Source organism: Athene noctua, chromosome 7 (genome assembly GCF_965140245.1).
Source record: "Athene noctua chromosome 7, bAthNoc1.hap1.1, whole genome shotgun sequence".
Lineage (NCBI taxonomy): Eukaryota > Metazoa > Chordata > Aves > Strigiformes > Strigidae > Athene > Athene noctua.
The window spans coordinates 15546680-15564762 of NC_134043.1; the positions used below are offsets into that span (position 1 = coordinate 15546680).

At 40.7% G+C, this 18083-nt stretch overlaps 1 protein-coding gene across 6 annotated transcripts in view; it reads left to right on the plus strand.

The window, feature by feature from the left end:
* The window catches only part of CNTNAP5 (contactin associated protein family member 5), a 299895-nt gene that overhangs the window by 148999 nt on the left and 132813 nt on the right, over positions 1–18083 (plus strand). For all 6 annotated transcript variants that reach the window (XR_012633925.1, XR_012633926.1, XR_012633927.1 and 3 more), the window contains 3 exons: positions 6670–6934; positions 9572–9721; positions 10862–11033. Coding sequence is in view for 2 of the 6 variants with exons in the window: in XM_074910307.1 (XP_074766408.1) it covers positions 6670–6934; positions 9572–9721; positions 10862–11033 (587 nt within the window). In the remaining 4 variants the exon portion in view is untranslated. The remainder of the gene's footprint in view (positions 1–6669; positions 6935–9571; positions 9722–10861; positions 11034–18083) is intronic.

Sequence of the window (18083 nt, forward strand, 5' to 3'; positions counted from 1 at the left end):
TACCTGCTGAGCAGAGGAGGATGTTTCCAGGCAGGGGGTGATAAGGCTGTTAGTCCCTGTAGGAGACCAAGAGAGATGGCTAATTATTGTCATAGGAGTTAGCAGGGAATAAGGAAAATGGAGAAGAACGTAATTTGCTGAAAAGCCAAAGCTTAAATGTCTTTTAAGGTCTTACTCCAATTGCTAAGGCCTTGGGAACTGCTTGGTACTTGGCCTGGCACAATGGAAAGGGGCAAGCTGACCCCATCACAGTCAAAAGCCTGGAGTGTGTGCATTTCATACCAACCATTTAGGCTGGTGCTGTGCTGTGATACACAGATGACTGGAATTTAAAAGAGGAAAATCTAATAAAGAAAAATAATACATTAAAAAAGTTGATAAGAATTGTTTTCGGTGCACTTTTCTATTTTAAGACATGTGTCTCTGTTTTCATCGTAATAATACTTAATACATAATAGTAATATACTAATAATTTAAAAAAAAAAATCTCCTTGCTGCTGTGTTTTGTTCCAGGTAATAAAACCTAATAACCTGTTGATCAGTTTACCTTAAACGTGAATAAAAATTGGGCTTGGATTGTGCTAATTTGCCAGTTTGATCTAAGACGTCTATTTTATTCACTTCTGGCAAGGTGATTTTAAATGGCTGGATTCATTCACGCTTGTTATTCAAAGGAGAAAAAATATTAAGTGGTCTATATTTTTTTGTGCCTCCTCTTGTGCTCTTTCTCCTTTTCCAATCTCTCTGAGGGAAATGATGTATGATTTTTATTGATGAGCTCTATATTTGCTCCCATCTTTTGTCAGCAACTCTTAGCTACCGTACCATATAATGAAACAATAATGTACAGTTCCTATGGGCATAAAAATAGTAAAATCCTTTGTTCCATTTCTGGCCAGTGACATAGTCAGCTTAGGAGTCTGAGTTAACATCCAGAAATGTCTAGCCAAGCATCTCATCCCTGATTGTCACAGTTACAATGTTTCAGTTTTTTCAAAGCTTTTTTTGTTAAATGCTACTTTTTCCACATAGGCACTTTATCTTAATGTAAACAACTTAAGTCAATGTGATAAACAATTAGCATTTTATTGACATACGTGATACCTAGAGTGAGTAAAGATAGGGCAGTTCTCCATCACAGGGTTGGTTATCAAAAGGATACATTAATTTCAATGAATTTTGGATCAGGAAAGCTTTCAGATCTTCCTCATGAAATTTTGCTCAGAGAAAGAGAAACCCCTCACAGTATAGGAACTTCTCTTAAAGTATGAGTCCTGCTCTTCGGATGACCTAGCTGCTTACTTAGCGGACTAGTCCTAACGCAAGTAACACTGTGTGTCTTGGTGCTCCCACATCGTCTTTGAAGACAGTTTGCACCAGTATTTCAGAAGGTTGGAGCTGATATCTCACTTTGATTTGCTTTTCATTCAGTGCTTAGCAGTGTCTTGATTTGAAAAGTACTTGAAATCTGTGTGGGTCTCCTGACATCTGTTCTCCTTGAGACAGTTAATTTAAAAACAGGATTTGAAGGGACCTCCCCCATTTTTAAAATCCAGTTGTTCAGAGTTGAATGACAATCTTTCATCTTATCCTTTTAAAACTGCATCAGAGGTCACCTTTTTCCTCTGTTACTCTCTTTGCAAATTTTTCTGTAACCTCAGTCTCTTCACAGCTAGAAATACTCCTCCAATTTCCAAGCTAGAGATATTCTCGCCAGTTTACCCACATTTGTGTCTCAGCCAGGCCTGGGATTTTAGTCCCTTTACGTGTCATATGAAATACATTTTCCTTTCTAATCCTCTGCAGAAAACAAGATATCCTTTTTATTGGATAATATCCATAGAGTGATTAATGAGGAAAGTAAGTGCCCATTTGATGCTCTAACCCACAGGTAGAATGAGAGCTTAGAAATACTCATTTATTGTTGTTCCTGTTCAAGCTGTGATCTTGGCCTGTATCCTTTGGTAGGCTAAATGTTGAGGATTTCAGTTCAGCTGTCAGTTTGAATAATCTCCCAAGTGCTTATTACTTTTGATTAGTATTCTGTGAGAGCAAGTGGGATGTATCAGAAACCTGTCACCTATTGCCCAAGCTGTAGTGTTGTAGCAGTCTTCTCTCTTCATTCAGCAGTACATAATACTGCATGAAGAAAGGTTGGAAAAGACTGTAATGGTTCATTAGAGTTATACAGGTTTTATTGAAGTCCTGCAGAAGTCACTGGAAAGACTCCAGTCAGATTTGGATGAGGTTTATGGCTCAGAGGATCTTCTATGTAATCCACTTTTATCCTCATCCCTTAGCAACTGTGTTCTTCCATTCTCATTTTAATTGGAATGGCTCCGATTCTTCCTTTAAAATGCTGTAGTATGCTGTCGCCTGTTCATTCAACATCTTACTTGAACAATAACCACCTCTGCAACCAGTACGCTGCCTGCAGAAATCCATGGTGCTCGCACTCTTGTCTTGAAGCAAGTGTCATGGTAGTCAGTGAACAAATTGCAAATATCTCCATTGCATTTCTAGGTTCAGAATGTTTCTCTTGTGAGAACAATAAGAACTCCTGGCAACTTTTCAATGCTTGTGAGAGGAGTCATTGATCAGTCTGGAGATGATGGACTCAGTGGAATTCTCAAACACCACATGATAGCTGGAATTTCCAGCAGCCAGGTAGAGCTGAGTGTCTCTTTTGTTTTCTCTAGGGATTAGACTCTTCTTATCCCATTTCCTAGCCAATGAGCTTTTACTTTTCTGTTAAACTGGGTTCAATTATAAAATCAAGTGTCTGACAGAAGTCTTGCATGTACCCTGGAGAGTTCCAGAACTGCTGCCAATTAAAGCAAAATGCTCCTGATCGGATGCAGGTTTAGGAGGAGCTGTTTGCTTTTCTGACTTGAACCTGCTGGAATAATTTGTTTGAGAATAACATTCAGGGCAAATTTAACAGTTTTTATAATGGGAAGCTATCCCATTTCAGTGGATGAACATTTTTCAAAGTAACTGTTGTGTATTTCTTTTTCAAATTTTCATGTTATTGTCTCTAGGAAGGTAAACAGCATTGGTCAGTGTAAGGATGCCAGCAGCTACTGCTGGTGTGTATTAACTACATAATCTGTTGTTGCTCTGGAATGCTGTTTTAAGGAGGTGTTTCCCTCCTTAATGAGTTGGTTGAACTGATTTAAGTTCCCATGGCATCAACTGGTTTATTTAACTTTTTTTCCCAAATGTCCCAGCTAGTTTTTAGCTCTGACTAAAATTAGTTATGGCTTTTACATCATGAAGGTCTCAATTCTTGAGTAAGAGTAACAAAAATACCTTGTTAAAAGAACCCCCACAAAAGGCCTCTTTTCTATCCCCCAAATGTACCTTAAATCCCATGTACACAAAATATTGCAGCACTGCCTTCGTGTGTTCCCACCTGCTTGTTCTTGTGTCAGGTGGAAGCACGCGTACTCTGCTGCAGGGTGGTCAATGGAGACGCTACAGAGCTTGAATTCTCACCAGGTTAAGCATGGGAGGAGATGTATAGGTGCTGCCTATATGTCCCAGCATTGGCCATGGGTTCAGTTCACACTCTGCTGCTCCTGTCCCTGTACAAGACTTCTGTGTGGATGGCGTGAATTACTAGCTGGTGTAGACAAGATTGTTGCTGAGTTTTTCAAGAGGTCACAGCAATCCATGAGTTTAGGACTAGTTGCACATGCCGAGAACCTCACATCAAAAGCAGACAGAAACTTGACCTTATATCTGGGCCTATGCATATGCATCAGGGGTGCTTTGCTATGGTGCTGCTGTAAATAGTTAAAAGCTGAAACTCACTGCACAAGGTCTTTACTGGCTTATTTTAAGGTCATGTGAAAATTTGTTGTGCATTGCAAACATGTTTTTTCATTTTAGCGTTCACCTTCTCTGGCACCATTAAGTCAGTCTAGGCATAGCTTGTCCTGTCTGCAAAGAGCTGAGACAAAAATCCTATCCGAATGTTGCAAATCCTCCCCTCTACAGTCTTGCATTTTGTTACAGCCTCCCACTGCCAGTGAAGCAAATTAGATACTTCAGTGCAGACTCAGATAACATTTGAACTCTCCTCCAAGCTCCAGTGTTATGTATGTATAAGATCTGTAAATGTTTACTACTTCGTGTGGAGTTGTTTGAATCACTGTAAATGTCTAAAATTCCAAACAAAATTTTTCTTTGGCATTTTAAATGTCTAAACCTTTAAAAAGCTCTAGAGAAAGTTAACCATATTTGTTTATATCACTGCAGCTGACTGTTTTCTGTAATTTGTCATGAATTTGGTTGAAAATGGAGGTAGAAATATAACAACAATGACAAAAAAAAAAAAAAGCCTGTGGTATCTCTTGTGCAGGCAGAACCCAGCAGGTAGTAGAAACTTTTTAAAGGTTGAGAGCCAATTTTCTACTTCCCACCTGACTAATGTTCATATAAGTTTGGGTAAGATTTGGATTTTATGTCAAAACTCTTCCTAATATGATATATCCGTACATTCCTTTTGCCATTGGTAAATCTGGTATGTAGCATTCTTCACCTAACAGGGCCGGGAATATGTAAATAGCTTGATATAGATATGTATCTATCAAGGGTTGTTTCATCCAGTGATAACTTGGTCTCCTTCTGGCACTTCATTTATTTTCTATTTTAAAATAAAGATTAGAAAGACATCTGAAAGTGATGGGGAACAGTTCCATCAGCTGTCTGAGATTTCAGAGAGGAATTCCCCAAGCGTTGTAAACTTCCTAACATCCATCAAGTGCTGTTCATTATAATTATCCTGTTAGAGTGAGGTACCAGCTCTGCTGAGAAGCAGTACCATGGAGAAATACTTTTACTCCAGTGTTTGTATCAGATTCCAGTTGATATTTTGTAAAGCAGCCTAGTTTAAATCCAGCTGTCTGCAACAGTCTCCTGGAGTGGCTTTGAAAGTCATGACTCCTTAAATGCATCTCAGCTTCCTATATTGTTAAGGTTTTATTACATGGCTTGAATGACCCAGTTGGGTAATCTACAATGGCTGAACAGAATGGTGGAGTGCGGGAGAGCTGAGCACGCACACAACCAATGTGATCAAGCAATGCCCGTTTATTACAACTAAGAAAGCCCTTTTATAATGTTCTCCCGCACACGTGAGTAACATGCAGTATAAATCCTCAAGATTGTACAGTTAACTTAGCCCGCGCTTTAAACCTTCTTATGATTGGATAAAAGGTGCCACATCAGCCTTGCCAGGCTTCCTGCCTTGTGGAACTTCCTCTTCCGTCCCAACCCCTTCCGGGGTTGTTTGTCTCGTCGAGTTTCTCCCCCCTCATTCAGGGTCACATCCTTATTGCATTCTTGCTCGGCTGAGGCTCTTATCAGTCTTGTTCTCACACAGGATTGCTCACATGTCCATTCTCTCGCAGAAAGCCCTCTAGAATCCCAACAGTGGAGTAATTTCTTCTACAAACTACAGTGATACATGCAGGTACAGGTTCTGCTGACTGCTTTGAGTAAATGTTCTGCACTTCTGGGCAAATTATGCCATTGATTTCAGGGCTGGATGACTGAGGTAATCAATTAAGTTTGGCATTGAAATGGTGTTGGATTTTACCATGCTTGCTGTGTGTGTAATGTTTTAATAATTCCTCAAAGTGCCCCATGAAAACTGTGGGACCTAGCACTGTCCAGGACACATCACTACTTTTTCATCCCACTGTAAGTACTTTAGGCAAGGGTCTTTTTGTCTGAGTTTCCTTACGAAATTTGAAACAATTTCTGAAAAATTCTAATTCTGGTATTATTATTGTGAAGTGGACTTTTATTATTTGGAGTAGCACAAGACTGCGTCACTCTCAGTGAAAGAAAACATAACCAGTACTTCTACTGCAAACTATACATTGAATATTTGAAATAAACTCAGGAAATTTGCCTCACGTTTTGCCCCATGTAGTAGATTCAAGTGGATGAGGAAATTTTTACTTTTAAGGCTATGTAGCACTGGTGTAAATGGGGAAAAAATGTACTGTCATTCATGGTTGAATTTTGGCTTCAATTTGGAATAAAACTAGTGTGTTTGGTAGGATCCCTGTGCATTGGAGGATGCTTTTTTCAATTGCAGCTTGCCTTGTTCACATCCCTGTAGTCCAATAAGTGAAACTCCAATGCAGGACACTTGTATGAAATCCCACAGCACATGAAAGTGCAAGCAGACTTGCTCTTCCTTCGGTGTCAGTTCCTGAAGTCAGCATAGATCCAAACGAGTTTGATTTTCTTGACATAAAGCTAAATTTGAGCTTGACATGGGAGGTGCTGGGAAGCACAATGCAGATATGGCTATGTGGAGGTGGTCTGTCTGGGCTAGCAAATAAGCTGTTCTTCACCCAGGCATGGTCTCAATACAGGATATTTGGATGCGTTTATATCCTTCTAAGAACTGAGGTTTTGATTTTTGATACCCCTTATTTGGGGTGAAAGTAAAATATTTGTCAGATGTGTTTTCCCAGAATAGAGAGATAAATTTCCTAATGAGTTCCAAAGATCTCTGTCTCAATAATAATACCCATTTTGGCCTTGAGGGACATTAGAAATCCAGTCAGCTTATTTAACTATGGATATTTTAGGATGACCAAAAAAAGATTGTCGTGTTGATATACATTTGATTTTCATTATTTGCAGGGGAACGTGACTTTTTCTTGCTCAGAACCACAAGTTGTTCCTATCACCTTTGTCAGCACCAGTCGTAGCTACTTACTACTACCTGGCACTCCTCAAATCGATGGTTTGGCAGTCAGTTTCCAGTTTCGAACATGGAATAAAGATGGCTTGCTTCTGTTCACCGAATTGTCTGAAAATTCAGGACCTCTCTTGGTTTACCTCCATGGTGGGAGATTGACACTACTTATTCAGAAAGAGACAGAGAATCCGGTGGAAATCAGTGAAGGTACTTAATTTTTATTTACTCTTACCTGTGTCCCTTCAAAATACAAAGGTCCAATCCCACAAGCTAAAAGGATGGTGCAATAAGGAAGCACCCAATCTTCCTTTCTTTTTTCAAATTTTGTCTTGCTTTCTAGTGTAGAACCACTCTGTGCAGCTTGAGGTGGATCTAAGCATGGAAAGCTGGCATCCTGAGATCTCCAGACTCAATCTACCTGACAATTAGCTCAGCCTCTGTGTTCTTAAACAGTCACACTAAATTTTCATCAATCAGGTCACATGAAGACCTTCCTGTTTCCCATCCTTAGATTGTGCTGAAGTCAGCTGGGAGCCAGCTCAGCCGCTGCACCATTCCCCAGCACAAGTTAAGACAGCCTCAGAGCTGATTTTCTTCCTCTCACTATAGCTTTACACTCTCCCTTTAAGCTATGCTCAGAATAGAGAGGGACCATGGACGATTTCTGCTCACACTCCCTCACTGCCTTCCTTAGCCAGTTTGCAAGTTGCTTTGTGCAGTGCAGCTGGTGGGATGCAAGAGGGTGGAACGGGTTGTCTCTCTGACTTAAAGTTCAGGGGAAATTGCTTGTAAACACTTATCAGAACAGATATGCATTGGCTCACAGAGGCAACAGGGAAACAATTTCAGACTGTACAACAGAGGCAGGACCAGAGTGGCCCAGCTGCCGTCCCAGTACGACCTATATAAGCCGTGCTGGCATCCCAAACAGAAATGTTCTTATCAGGGCCTCTGCACATCCCTTGCTGCTACGCAGCCATGCTGGGTGGGAAACTGGGAAATTAATTTTCTGCACAGGTTGAATACCCAGTTTCCAAGGGTGAATGAGTAATAGACGGATAGAACTCAGATGGAACTAAATAATAATAGTATTTTCTAAAAGAGCAGCTGTTTAAAAATATGTAATATTAAAATATTCCCAGTACAGACTGAAAGAGGGCAGATGTGTCTATTAAAAGAAGCAGAGATAAAATCTGACAGAATTGTCAAAGCAGACCTGTTCTGCATGTGTGTTTCATTCCCCTTTATGATAGAAAATGAGGCAGCCCGGCATCTATCCTCATTCATGTAGATTGGTACAGCCTTAGCTTGCTGCAGCTGAACACTGAAAATTGCGTTTCCAGCCTTTATTGCAATCTTAATTAAATTGTTGTCAAAGCTGAGACAGTGTCAATATTTGGTTGGGTCTGTTTGTTTTATGTAGTTCTGAAATCATGAACCTGAGCCCAGCCTTTGGTGTTCTCCAAAACATTGCTAAACTGCCTACTTACAAATGGAAAATATGCAGAAATTTTAAGTGCCATGTTCTGCAGATGTCAGATACAAAAACTCATGCTTCCTCAAGGATAGAGTGATTTTTGTCCCAAACGGGACCTATTTTGTTTTGACATCTTTTTAAACTTCAGCGACATATTTCACTTCAAAATGGACTCATCTAGTTGAAAAATCATACATTTTTGCTGGCAAACCAACCTCTTATTCTATGGAAATTGTGCATGCATTAACAGCCATTACTGTGGAAATTGTCTCATTTTCAAATTCATAATGAAATGGCTTTCCATACACAGAGCACCCACAATTTTTTTATTTTGTTTTGAACTATTCTCACACCTCTTTGTGTCACTAAGTGCTCGTTTGTTTCTTCTGAAAGCTACATTAACGAAAAGTATTTCATTAGAGAGGGGAGTAAATACTAGTTGTCTGCCCCTGATCTCAGTGACTCCAGCCTGATGGCAGCGTATTTTCAACTGTAATTAGGTTACTTTTGATCTGCACCACTGTGTGTGAGCTCAGCTTTCCCACTGATTTTCACAGCTGTCAGAATAGAGGATGTAGAGTTTCTTTGTAGCTTTGTGGTGCTATTTCAAGAGCCATGAGATGCAACACTGATTTTTCAGAATAAGGAAACAGAGAGGTTATTTCCCACTTTGCACAAGTGTCTAGAAGAAAAAGGGGCCACCCAGTACCATAATCTGTCATGTACCTTCACAGGTTCCTGATCAGAGCAACAATCCCAGCTCTCACAAGACCCATGTCAAAATCCAATATAAGGATTCAGTACATCCATCAGATAGTCTGTGTGCTAACTTACTGCTGAAGGGTTTTAATAAACAAAAATTCTACTTAATACCTACAGGAGTTTGTCAAGTTTCATACTGGAGCCTGAGACAGGATATGGCCATCTCACTGAATCTAATTCACTGCAGTCTCAGGCATATGTTTAGTACCAGAAGCTCAACAGAGATCTTCTCTGTGTCCTCCTGTGAGCTATAAGCATTTCCCAACAGACTGAAGATAGACATAAAACATAGAAGACGGTAATAATGTGCTACCAGAAAGGTGAAGGGCCTGACTAGCTTGATGAATGCCTACAGTACCAGAAGCTGGTTAGATTAAAATGTAAGATGACCACCTTAAATACTCTTGAGAGCTTTCCCTTTCTTGGGCGTTTTCTTCTATGCCAGTTTGTTTCCAGAGGTAATAAGCTCTTTTCAGCTGCCAGTTTTCCCATTTTTGGGGTCAGCTGCACATTTGTGATCACAAGTTGGAAGCAAAAGGAGGCCTGAAGAACACAGTTGTCTCCCGCACCTCTTTTTTTCACTCCTCGCACTTGTATTTTCCCAGGCACCAATCTCCACGATGGGCTTTGGCATTCTGTTAACATCAATGCCAGAAGACATCGCATTACCCTGACACTGGACAACAACGCTGCCACTGCTAGCCACGCAACCACTGTCTCAAGGATCTACTCTGGGAACAGCTACTATTTTGGAGGTAGGTTGTTTCAGTCAGATGCAGGACAGGTTTTCATGATGCAGATCCTGAGGTGCTCACCATTGATGTCTCCCCAGGTGCACTCTGTTTGCAGCTAAGAGCAAATGTTCTAATAACTGATTTTAGACGCCCTATTGAGCTGCAATGCATATAGCACCATGGGAAGATCAAAGGGTCTTGGTCAACCCTGACAGAGGGAGAATGAGCAGAAATGCTAACACAGCTGTAAAAGTGGACTACTGGTAGTGGTAGCCAGTGGGTACCTACATCTAGCTGGCAAAACATGCGAAAGCTACATAGCTGTCTTAGTCACAAGTGTTTTTTCTGGTTAAAAGGCCTTAGGACTATGAGTATTATTAATATTCCTGTAGATATCACTGTCCTGATCAGGCTCAGTGACTTTAGACTTCAGAGCTTAATTGACATATGGCTCAGATCTACAAAGGTATTTAGGTACGGTGCTTTCATGGAAATGAATGTAGGTTTAGCTCACTTGTGAAAATGGAAAGAACAGTCTTGAAAAATACTACCTTCTGCTTTTTGGAGTGCAAGCATTAATTTAGATAAAGGGGGTGTCATCAACTGTCTTTTTAATATATTTCTGTGTAGTGCTTACTGCAGTGAGGCTCTGATCTTCATGAACCCTCCGGATACAGCACTGAGTGAGGATGCACAGAAGGCTTTGGATCTCAGAGCTGGCCAAATACTGAGGAAGCTCAGATACAAATGGTTTCTTTCTTGCTGTCCACAGAATTTCATCCTTTTACTCCGTGCATTGCCTCAGCAGCAGAGTGCAACCCATAATGATATTACAATTTGCACAGCTTTTTTTTTTTTTTTTATGGGAGTCAGCTGCTATCGACTGTGGAGTTTAAAGAAAATGGAAAAAAAAATATTTGATTTTGCTTAGCACATGTGAAAACCTCATACTCTGATATTTCTAGTGGGCGCTGTCTTTTTTTTTCTTTTTTATTTATTTTTTTTTTTCTTACTGAAGCATTTATAGCACAGAAGGTTGTGTAGCACAAGGAATGAAAACACTTGGAATAATGAGCCTCCTAGTTCTTGCATCAGGAAATCCCAGCAGAAACAGATGAACATTCCAATATTCTTCTCTGCCTCTTCTCTCTTTTTCCACAGGGTGCCCTGACAATTTCACTGATTCCCAATGTTTAAATCCCGTTACTGCTTTTCAAGGCTGTATGAGGCTCATCTTTATTGATAACCAGCCCAAGGACCTAATTTTAGTTCAGCAAGGCTCCCTGGGGAATTTTAGTGATTTACACATTGATCTGTGTGGCATCAAAGACAGGTAATTGTTTCCTCTTTCTTGTATTTGTTCTTTTTTTCATCTTAGTGGTTTATAAATACAGGTTGCATTAAGTGAAAATTCTAATCTGACAACATTACGGATATTAGGCATAATAGAGCTACTAATGGAAAATATTACAGCAAAGATAGGAGGACTGGAGGGGAAATGGCTTCAATTACATGAGGCTCTCTTCACATTGACTTGTAGCAAATAGAGTATGCAAATTCAATCAAACTACAGATTGGTGAAAGGATTAAATTTTATGCATAAACAATATTTGATTGCTTTGAAGTTTTACAGGAAAGTGAAAGAGAAGGAAAAATTATTTGATTCATCAGAACATGTCATCCCCTTAATATATTAGCTGTTTTTGCTTAAGTAGATCATTTACAATTTTTCTTGTTAGCCATTACAGCACAGCACGTTTATCATGAAGATATGGTTACACCTCATGCGACATACCGCCCATTCAGTAGGACAATATAATGATGAAATGTCTGTATCTACCAGAGACACATTTCAGTTTAAATACTGATCTGTATCCCTCCGAAGATGAAACCTGACAGGAAACCCACATTTTCTCATAAAGAGTAGAGAGGAAATAAGCACCTTTTTTTTAAAAAAAAAAGTATTTCATAATTTCTCTTTTGCTCCCTATGAATTTTTAGTGTTTAAATATTTCTGAATTATTTCTGAAAATGTGTACTTTGAAGTTAGTATGTGGAATAATAGGCTCTGATTTTGTTTTTTTTTTAAATCTAGCTAAGTTCTGAAAAATGGAAATGACTGCAGGAAATTTCATGTGCTTCAGATAGTTGAGGGAGTAGTAAGGATATTTTGGGAATGCATTAGGAGCTTAAGCATTTAATGTAATTTTTTCAGACATGTTACTTAGGTGGAGCTGAAGGCCGATCTCCATTATTGCTTACTGTAGGAGAGACCAGCTACAATCTTTTGAAAAGTGGGCAAAATCTCTGTTAAGTGAGACCTTTGTGCTCATCTTTGTGTGTTCATGTTTGTTAACTTGTACGAAGGAAATACTGACTCTATGATCAAACCTGTTTCCATGTTTAACAAAGACTGAATTCGGGGGGATATAAATTTCACACTTGGTGTGCCTGGAAGATGGAATTGATAAGATGCAGCTGATTTAACAAAAGTAAAATGTAGACTTTCCTGAGAATTGAGAGAAAGAAAGTATTTTTCTGTTTTCTTGGGAAAACAGTTTCTTTAAGATCAAATGGGCCATTCAAATGTAACTTGTATATTTGTATATTGAAACAACAGAGAACTCTTCTGTTAAGATGCAGAGGTGCTGTGAAATGTCTCCAGTGCCTTCATTGTCACCAAGTCCAGGCTATAGTGTAAATCTGTGGTACTAGTGCAAGTGTCTTCATCAGCTTCAGTATCCTAAGGATGACAAGCAGCAGTCTGTGATCATACCATACGATTATTTAGGGCAAGGATTCAGAGATAATAAGAATGGTGTTACTTTACATAATCATTGCCTTGAAGATATCACACACGTAAACAAAAGTTATACATGATCTAGTGAAGATTAAAGCACTCTCTTCCAATACAGTTCTCTGGACAGCATTAAATTTATGTGTCTGTACTACATGATCAAGGTAAATCTATAGTAGTTATGATCATATAGCAGATATGATCTACCTAGATCATATAGTAGATGTGATCACAAACCCAAGGTAGATTAAAAAAAGGGAAAAAAAAAATTTTTATTTACAATTGGCAAAAGTGAGTCTCTTACGGCTGGGTTTGTTGTATCGGTGGAGGTGCCTTGAAGGGAAAGAGAGAAACCTGCCATGTCCTAGAAGTGTGTGAGCCTCACTGGCACCATGGAGACTGCAGCTTTCTCATTCAGTGAAAAACCCAGCACTCTTGTCCCTGTCTGGCAACACCAAAAACTGTGCTGAAGCTGTTTTGCAGGGAAGAAGGAAGGTTTTTAATTTTTTTTGTCTAAATCATATTGCACATTTTACACAACTGGGACACAATCTTGAGAAGGGTTAAATTTAAAGAATTGATTTCAGAAAGTTACAAAAGTTGTTCAAAGATCATAGCAGCAAGGGACAGTTGGAAAGAAGGATGAAAGTCAAGTAAAATAATTAAGGAAAATACAGAGAAGAGGCAAATCCTTTATGTTATTTTGACAGCACAATTGATCCTAAAGCAGTGGGTGAGCTGGGGCAAGACCGAACAAGAAAGTATTCATGGATTGTATTCCCTCTAACCATTTTTTAAAATTTTAGGTTGTGCAAGCCTATATTATGGCATAATTGGTTACAGATGGAAAGTCTGGGAGAACGGGAGACTTCCTGTCCAGCCTGCATGGTGTACCCTTGAGTATGTTTTCAGATCTTGTTCAAATTGGTTCATTGCACAAAATGTCTGACACTTCCAGTTACTGTAATTCAACTGGTCACCATAGTTCAACTTGTGATCTGTATTGCAGCAGTTCTGGGCTAAAGGAAAGTTGGGGTCTGGCTCCAGGCATGCAGTATCCAGCTGCTCATTCTGTCTATATAAGGAGTGTTAAAACACTGTAGAAACATCTTATTCGAGAAAAGTGATATCCCCTTTCTTAATTATAAGATTTATTGCTGTGTGCACTGTAAAGCACGTGTTTTTGTAATTTTAACGCATGTGGGAATTGTGTAGCTTAATTAACATATAAATGGGACATTTGTCTTAGTTATCTAAGCAAAAAACCTCTTTTGAGGAATATGCTTCTATTTAGAAAGCAGTTTATTTGTTACAGGCTTGTAGGCCAAGCTCATTCAGACTTGGGCTCTGAACGCAGTGGTTAGGCACCTCACTGCAACTTGTGCCTGCTCTTAAAAAGGGAATTAATGACTTTGTTTTGAAAGATGATAAACTGGGACTACTATTGATGCTGGCAGTATGTTTTTCGAGAGAGAATATAGCTGTGTAAGCATATTATACCCACACCATATCCCCCCCGCCCCAAACACCCACACCGGGTTTCTATGTGTGATGAGCCTCCATTAATATAAAGGGAGCCGTCTGAGGGGCTAAGCCTTAATATCTCTCATCTCTAGTATTTTAGCTATAGATGTGCTCAAGTGAACTTGGCATGAATGCCTTCTGTCTCCCTGTATTTGTTATTTCCATCCTTTAATGACTATTTCTTAGGAAATAGATGCCGTCACTAGCTGAGCTATCAGAGAGTACACAAAAATGGGGATATCCATAGAAATATACAGAGTTTTGCCTTCTTTCCATTTGGTGGCTGGAGGGACAGTGCCAAGTGAAGATGTTTTTGGAGACACACACAGACTTGACCCTGTTCTTGACCCTGCTTTGAACAAGGGGCTTTTGGTAGAGACCTCTAGAGGCTCCTTGCAGCCTGTGAACATGGCCACCCAGTAGCTGCTTTGGTCCTGTCTGAGTGGGTAGTTCAGGATATATCTGCAAAAACTAGGATTAGCAGATAACACACAGTAAACTCATGTCTTCTGAACTTTCAGTAGGATGTTAAAATGTTGTGCAGCCTGGAGCTGAACACAGCAATATGGACTGTCCTGATGATGGAAGAAGGCTAGTTAGCAACATCTCCTATTAAGAGACTGCTCGTTTCTAGCTCTCAGCTGCAATGCCAGCCAACATCACTAATGTTCCTATTGCTGCATATCAAGTCATCTCTGATTTGACATCCCTTTGTACAGTATCTGCACGTTGTCCTTAGGTGACACATCTTGTGCAAGGAGAGGCATCCCCAATCTATTCATATCAGAGCTGTGTCTGCTCCACAAGCCCTTGCAAAATAATTCTGTATTCCCTTCTTCACCTCCTTCAAGAAAAAGCTGTTCCTGCAAACTGTTCCCAATGCCTTGTGGAACAGGAAAGTAGAATCTGTAGGAGGAAGCAATTTTTCTTGTAGCAATCTTGGCATTATCCCTACTGCCTGCCTGCTGTTAATCCAGCTATTTTTTTCTTTTGTTCGTAGTACGTATATTTGCTGTGTTTGTCCAAATACACAGATTGCTCAGTCTTTTCTGAGGATGTTGCAAAGTGCGGTCGTTACACTGCTCCTGTTATGAAGTATTAGAGGTCGTGGCTCCTGTAATGCATTTATTCCCAATTCCAGTGAGAGGTAAAGAAAAATGAGACAATATCCTGCTAAGCCATGGATGTCTGCTCCATATTTAAAAGGAAGTAGATTTAATTTTATCCCTCTTTGTTGCTTTTTCAGGATTTCTGCTTGGTTAGGAGTGCAGGTACTCATCAGGGGTTGTTTGCTTTAAACTGAATTAATAAGTCAGAAAGTACAGTTTCTTACAGCATGCTGGCATTTCCCCTCTATGGCATGGTACAGAACAGAAAATAACAAGGCAGAGATGTCTGGAAGTGCAGGTGCCATGAAGCCCTTGAATTCAGAGACTTTTTGTTGGGGAGGGAAAGAGATATCTTTGGGTATCTATGAAGTCTTTTCAGCAGTACATGTACTACATTGACCATCTCCAACCAAAAGCCATCTGGCATAGTGCCAAATAAATAAATGCAAATGCTTTTTGAATTTATTTTCAGTTCAGAGTCATATAGGTTAAGTTCTTGCCTACAGGACCATACAGCTGTCACTCCTGGCGTTTTGCACTGTGTTTTTTGAGAAGGGAGGCATCTTCTGGGATGACACATTAAACCTAAAAGCTTCCACAGGAAAACCTGAGCTGCAAGAAAGTCTAATGAGAACAGAATAATTCTTTCTGTCTTTCACCCTGTACCATCTGTAGGGAGGACGTCAGTGTTAAGGGAGGGGGAGGTGGCAAGTAGCATAAAAAAGTAATTTTCTCATAGATGCTGTAATTCAGAAGGGATTCCCTCCCTTTTTTTTGAGCTCCACTAAGTTTCTAGCTTTAACTGTATGGCCAGGCTTCCTATTCTTCACCTGCAGGTAGCGTGTTAGGGGCTTGACAGATACAAGCTGGAAAGACTTTCTGAAGTATGTCTGGTTTAGTGAAAAAAAAAAAACAACACAACAGGATGTCACTTTCCTAATGGTGTCTTCACTTATGCATTTCCTTCTTCAGTATTTTATGGTGTTTGCAAAGACTTCTTGAGCCTGTCAAACAGCCTCCTGAAAATGGGTTAGGTGTGTGGTTACAGAAACTTCTCACTTGGAAGGGTAAGAAATCACAGCTGTATCTATTGCAGTGGCCATCTGGGCAGTGTGGCTGGTACAAAGCTGCTCTTTCAGTCTTTTTAACACTGATGAAAAGCACCAGGCTGCTGTCCCCAGGGATGCCAGTGCCTCCCTTCCCTGGCTAGCATGTGCATGTGGCAGAACAGAGAGTTGAGTCTGCTTGTGCCTTCTCAAACTGATAAACCCTAACCTGTTTCTTCAGAAGCATGACAAAGTAAGTATTTGTTTCTCTTGTGTCAATAATGATTCTCTAACCCGAGGTTTATTCAGTGCTATGGTGAGCCATAAGCTCAGATAAGCTGCTATTTTATTCACGCAATGTTTTTTCTTGTTGGCATAGAAGGAAAACCTGTTTGCTGCCATTCCCCTCATCTAAGCAGGATCCCTGAGCTGTACCACTGATACCAAAAATCCAAGCCGTTGTGGTTTGAGCCCAGAGGGCAAGTGATGCACTATGCAGCCACTGACTCACCCCTTCCCTCTCAGGAATGGGAAGGAGAAAATAAAGCAAAAGGTTCAGGAATCAAGATAAGGACAGAGAGGGATGACTCACCCATTACAGTCATGAGCAAAAACCAGGCTCATTAGGGGAAGAAAAAGAACATTAATTTAATCCAAACACTAACAAGAGCAACACTTAACAGATGGAATAGGACAGTGAGAAACATTACCACATCTTGAAAACACTTTCCCCCCACCTCTCCCTTCTTCATGGGCTCAGCTTTGCTCCCAATTTCTCTCTCTCCTTCCCCCCAGTGATGCAGGGGTCAGGGAAAGGGAGAGTGCAGGCAGCCCTGCTTCTTCTTTCTCCTCAGGGGGAGGACTCCTTGCATTCTTCCCCTGCTCCAGCATAGTGTCCCTCTCACAGGAGGCAGTCCTGCCCAAACTTTCTCTGATGCAAGTCCTTCACGTGGGCTGCAGCTCTTCCTGAGCTGCTCTGGCATGGATTCCTCCAGCGTGTCGCAATCCTCCCCGTGCTGAACTACAACAGCAGGGGCTTCTTCCCGCAGAGCCACGGCCTCCTTTGGGCACAGTCACCTGCTCCAGCGTGGGGTCCTCCACAGGCTGCAGGTGGGTCTCTGCTCTGCTGGTGACCTCCATGGGTGGCAGGGGGGCAGCCTGCCCTCTCATCACGAGCTGAAAGGGAGTGGCTCTGCACCAGCACACCTACCCCCTTCCCCCTTTCTTCCACTGACCTCAGTGTTCGCACAGGTGTCCTCCTCGCAACTCCACCTCACAACTCCCACTCCTCCTTCTTAAATACATTATCGCAGAAGTGTAGCCACCACTGTAGCCCTTTCCGCTGCTGCTGAAAACCCCTGCCACACACACAACCCCAGCACACAAGCTCTCAGCATTTACAGCCTTCCTTTTGAAATTTGGGTTCACTGGCAACTCTACAAATCTTGAAATACAAAACGGAGTTAGTAAGCAAAACAGGGTGGGCGGATGTGTCCAAGTGAGGAGCAGCAGGGGGATGAGCAGACCCTGTACAGTAAACACTAACCAGGGTTGCTATTTGGTGCTCAGCTCTCCTAGGTTCGTTAGCAGTCATACTTCTAAATTTCTATATAAACATGTTCAGAACCCAAACTGTTTCTTGAATGGCCCTGTCTATATGAAAAGACATAAAATAGGTCTAGAAAACATCCCTGCAAAGAAAGATTGATTAAATTATGTTTCTTTAACCAGAAAAGATTGGTGAGGGGAGGCAGCATAGTGGTCTTTAGTTGCTAAAAGACTGCTGCAGTGCAGAAGGGAATAATCATCTTTTCTGAGCAGGAAATACAGGAGAGCAGCTGTGGCATAGGCTGTCTGAGGAGACTGTCAAGTCTCTGTCACTGAAAGGCTTTACAAATAAGTTAGAT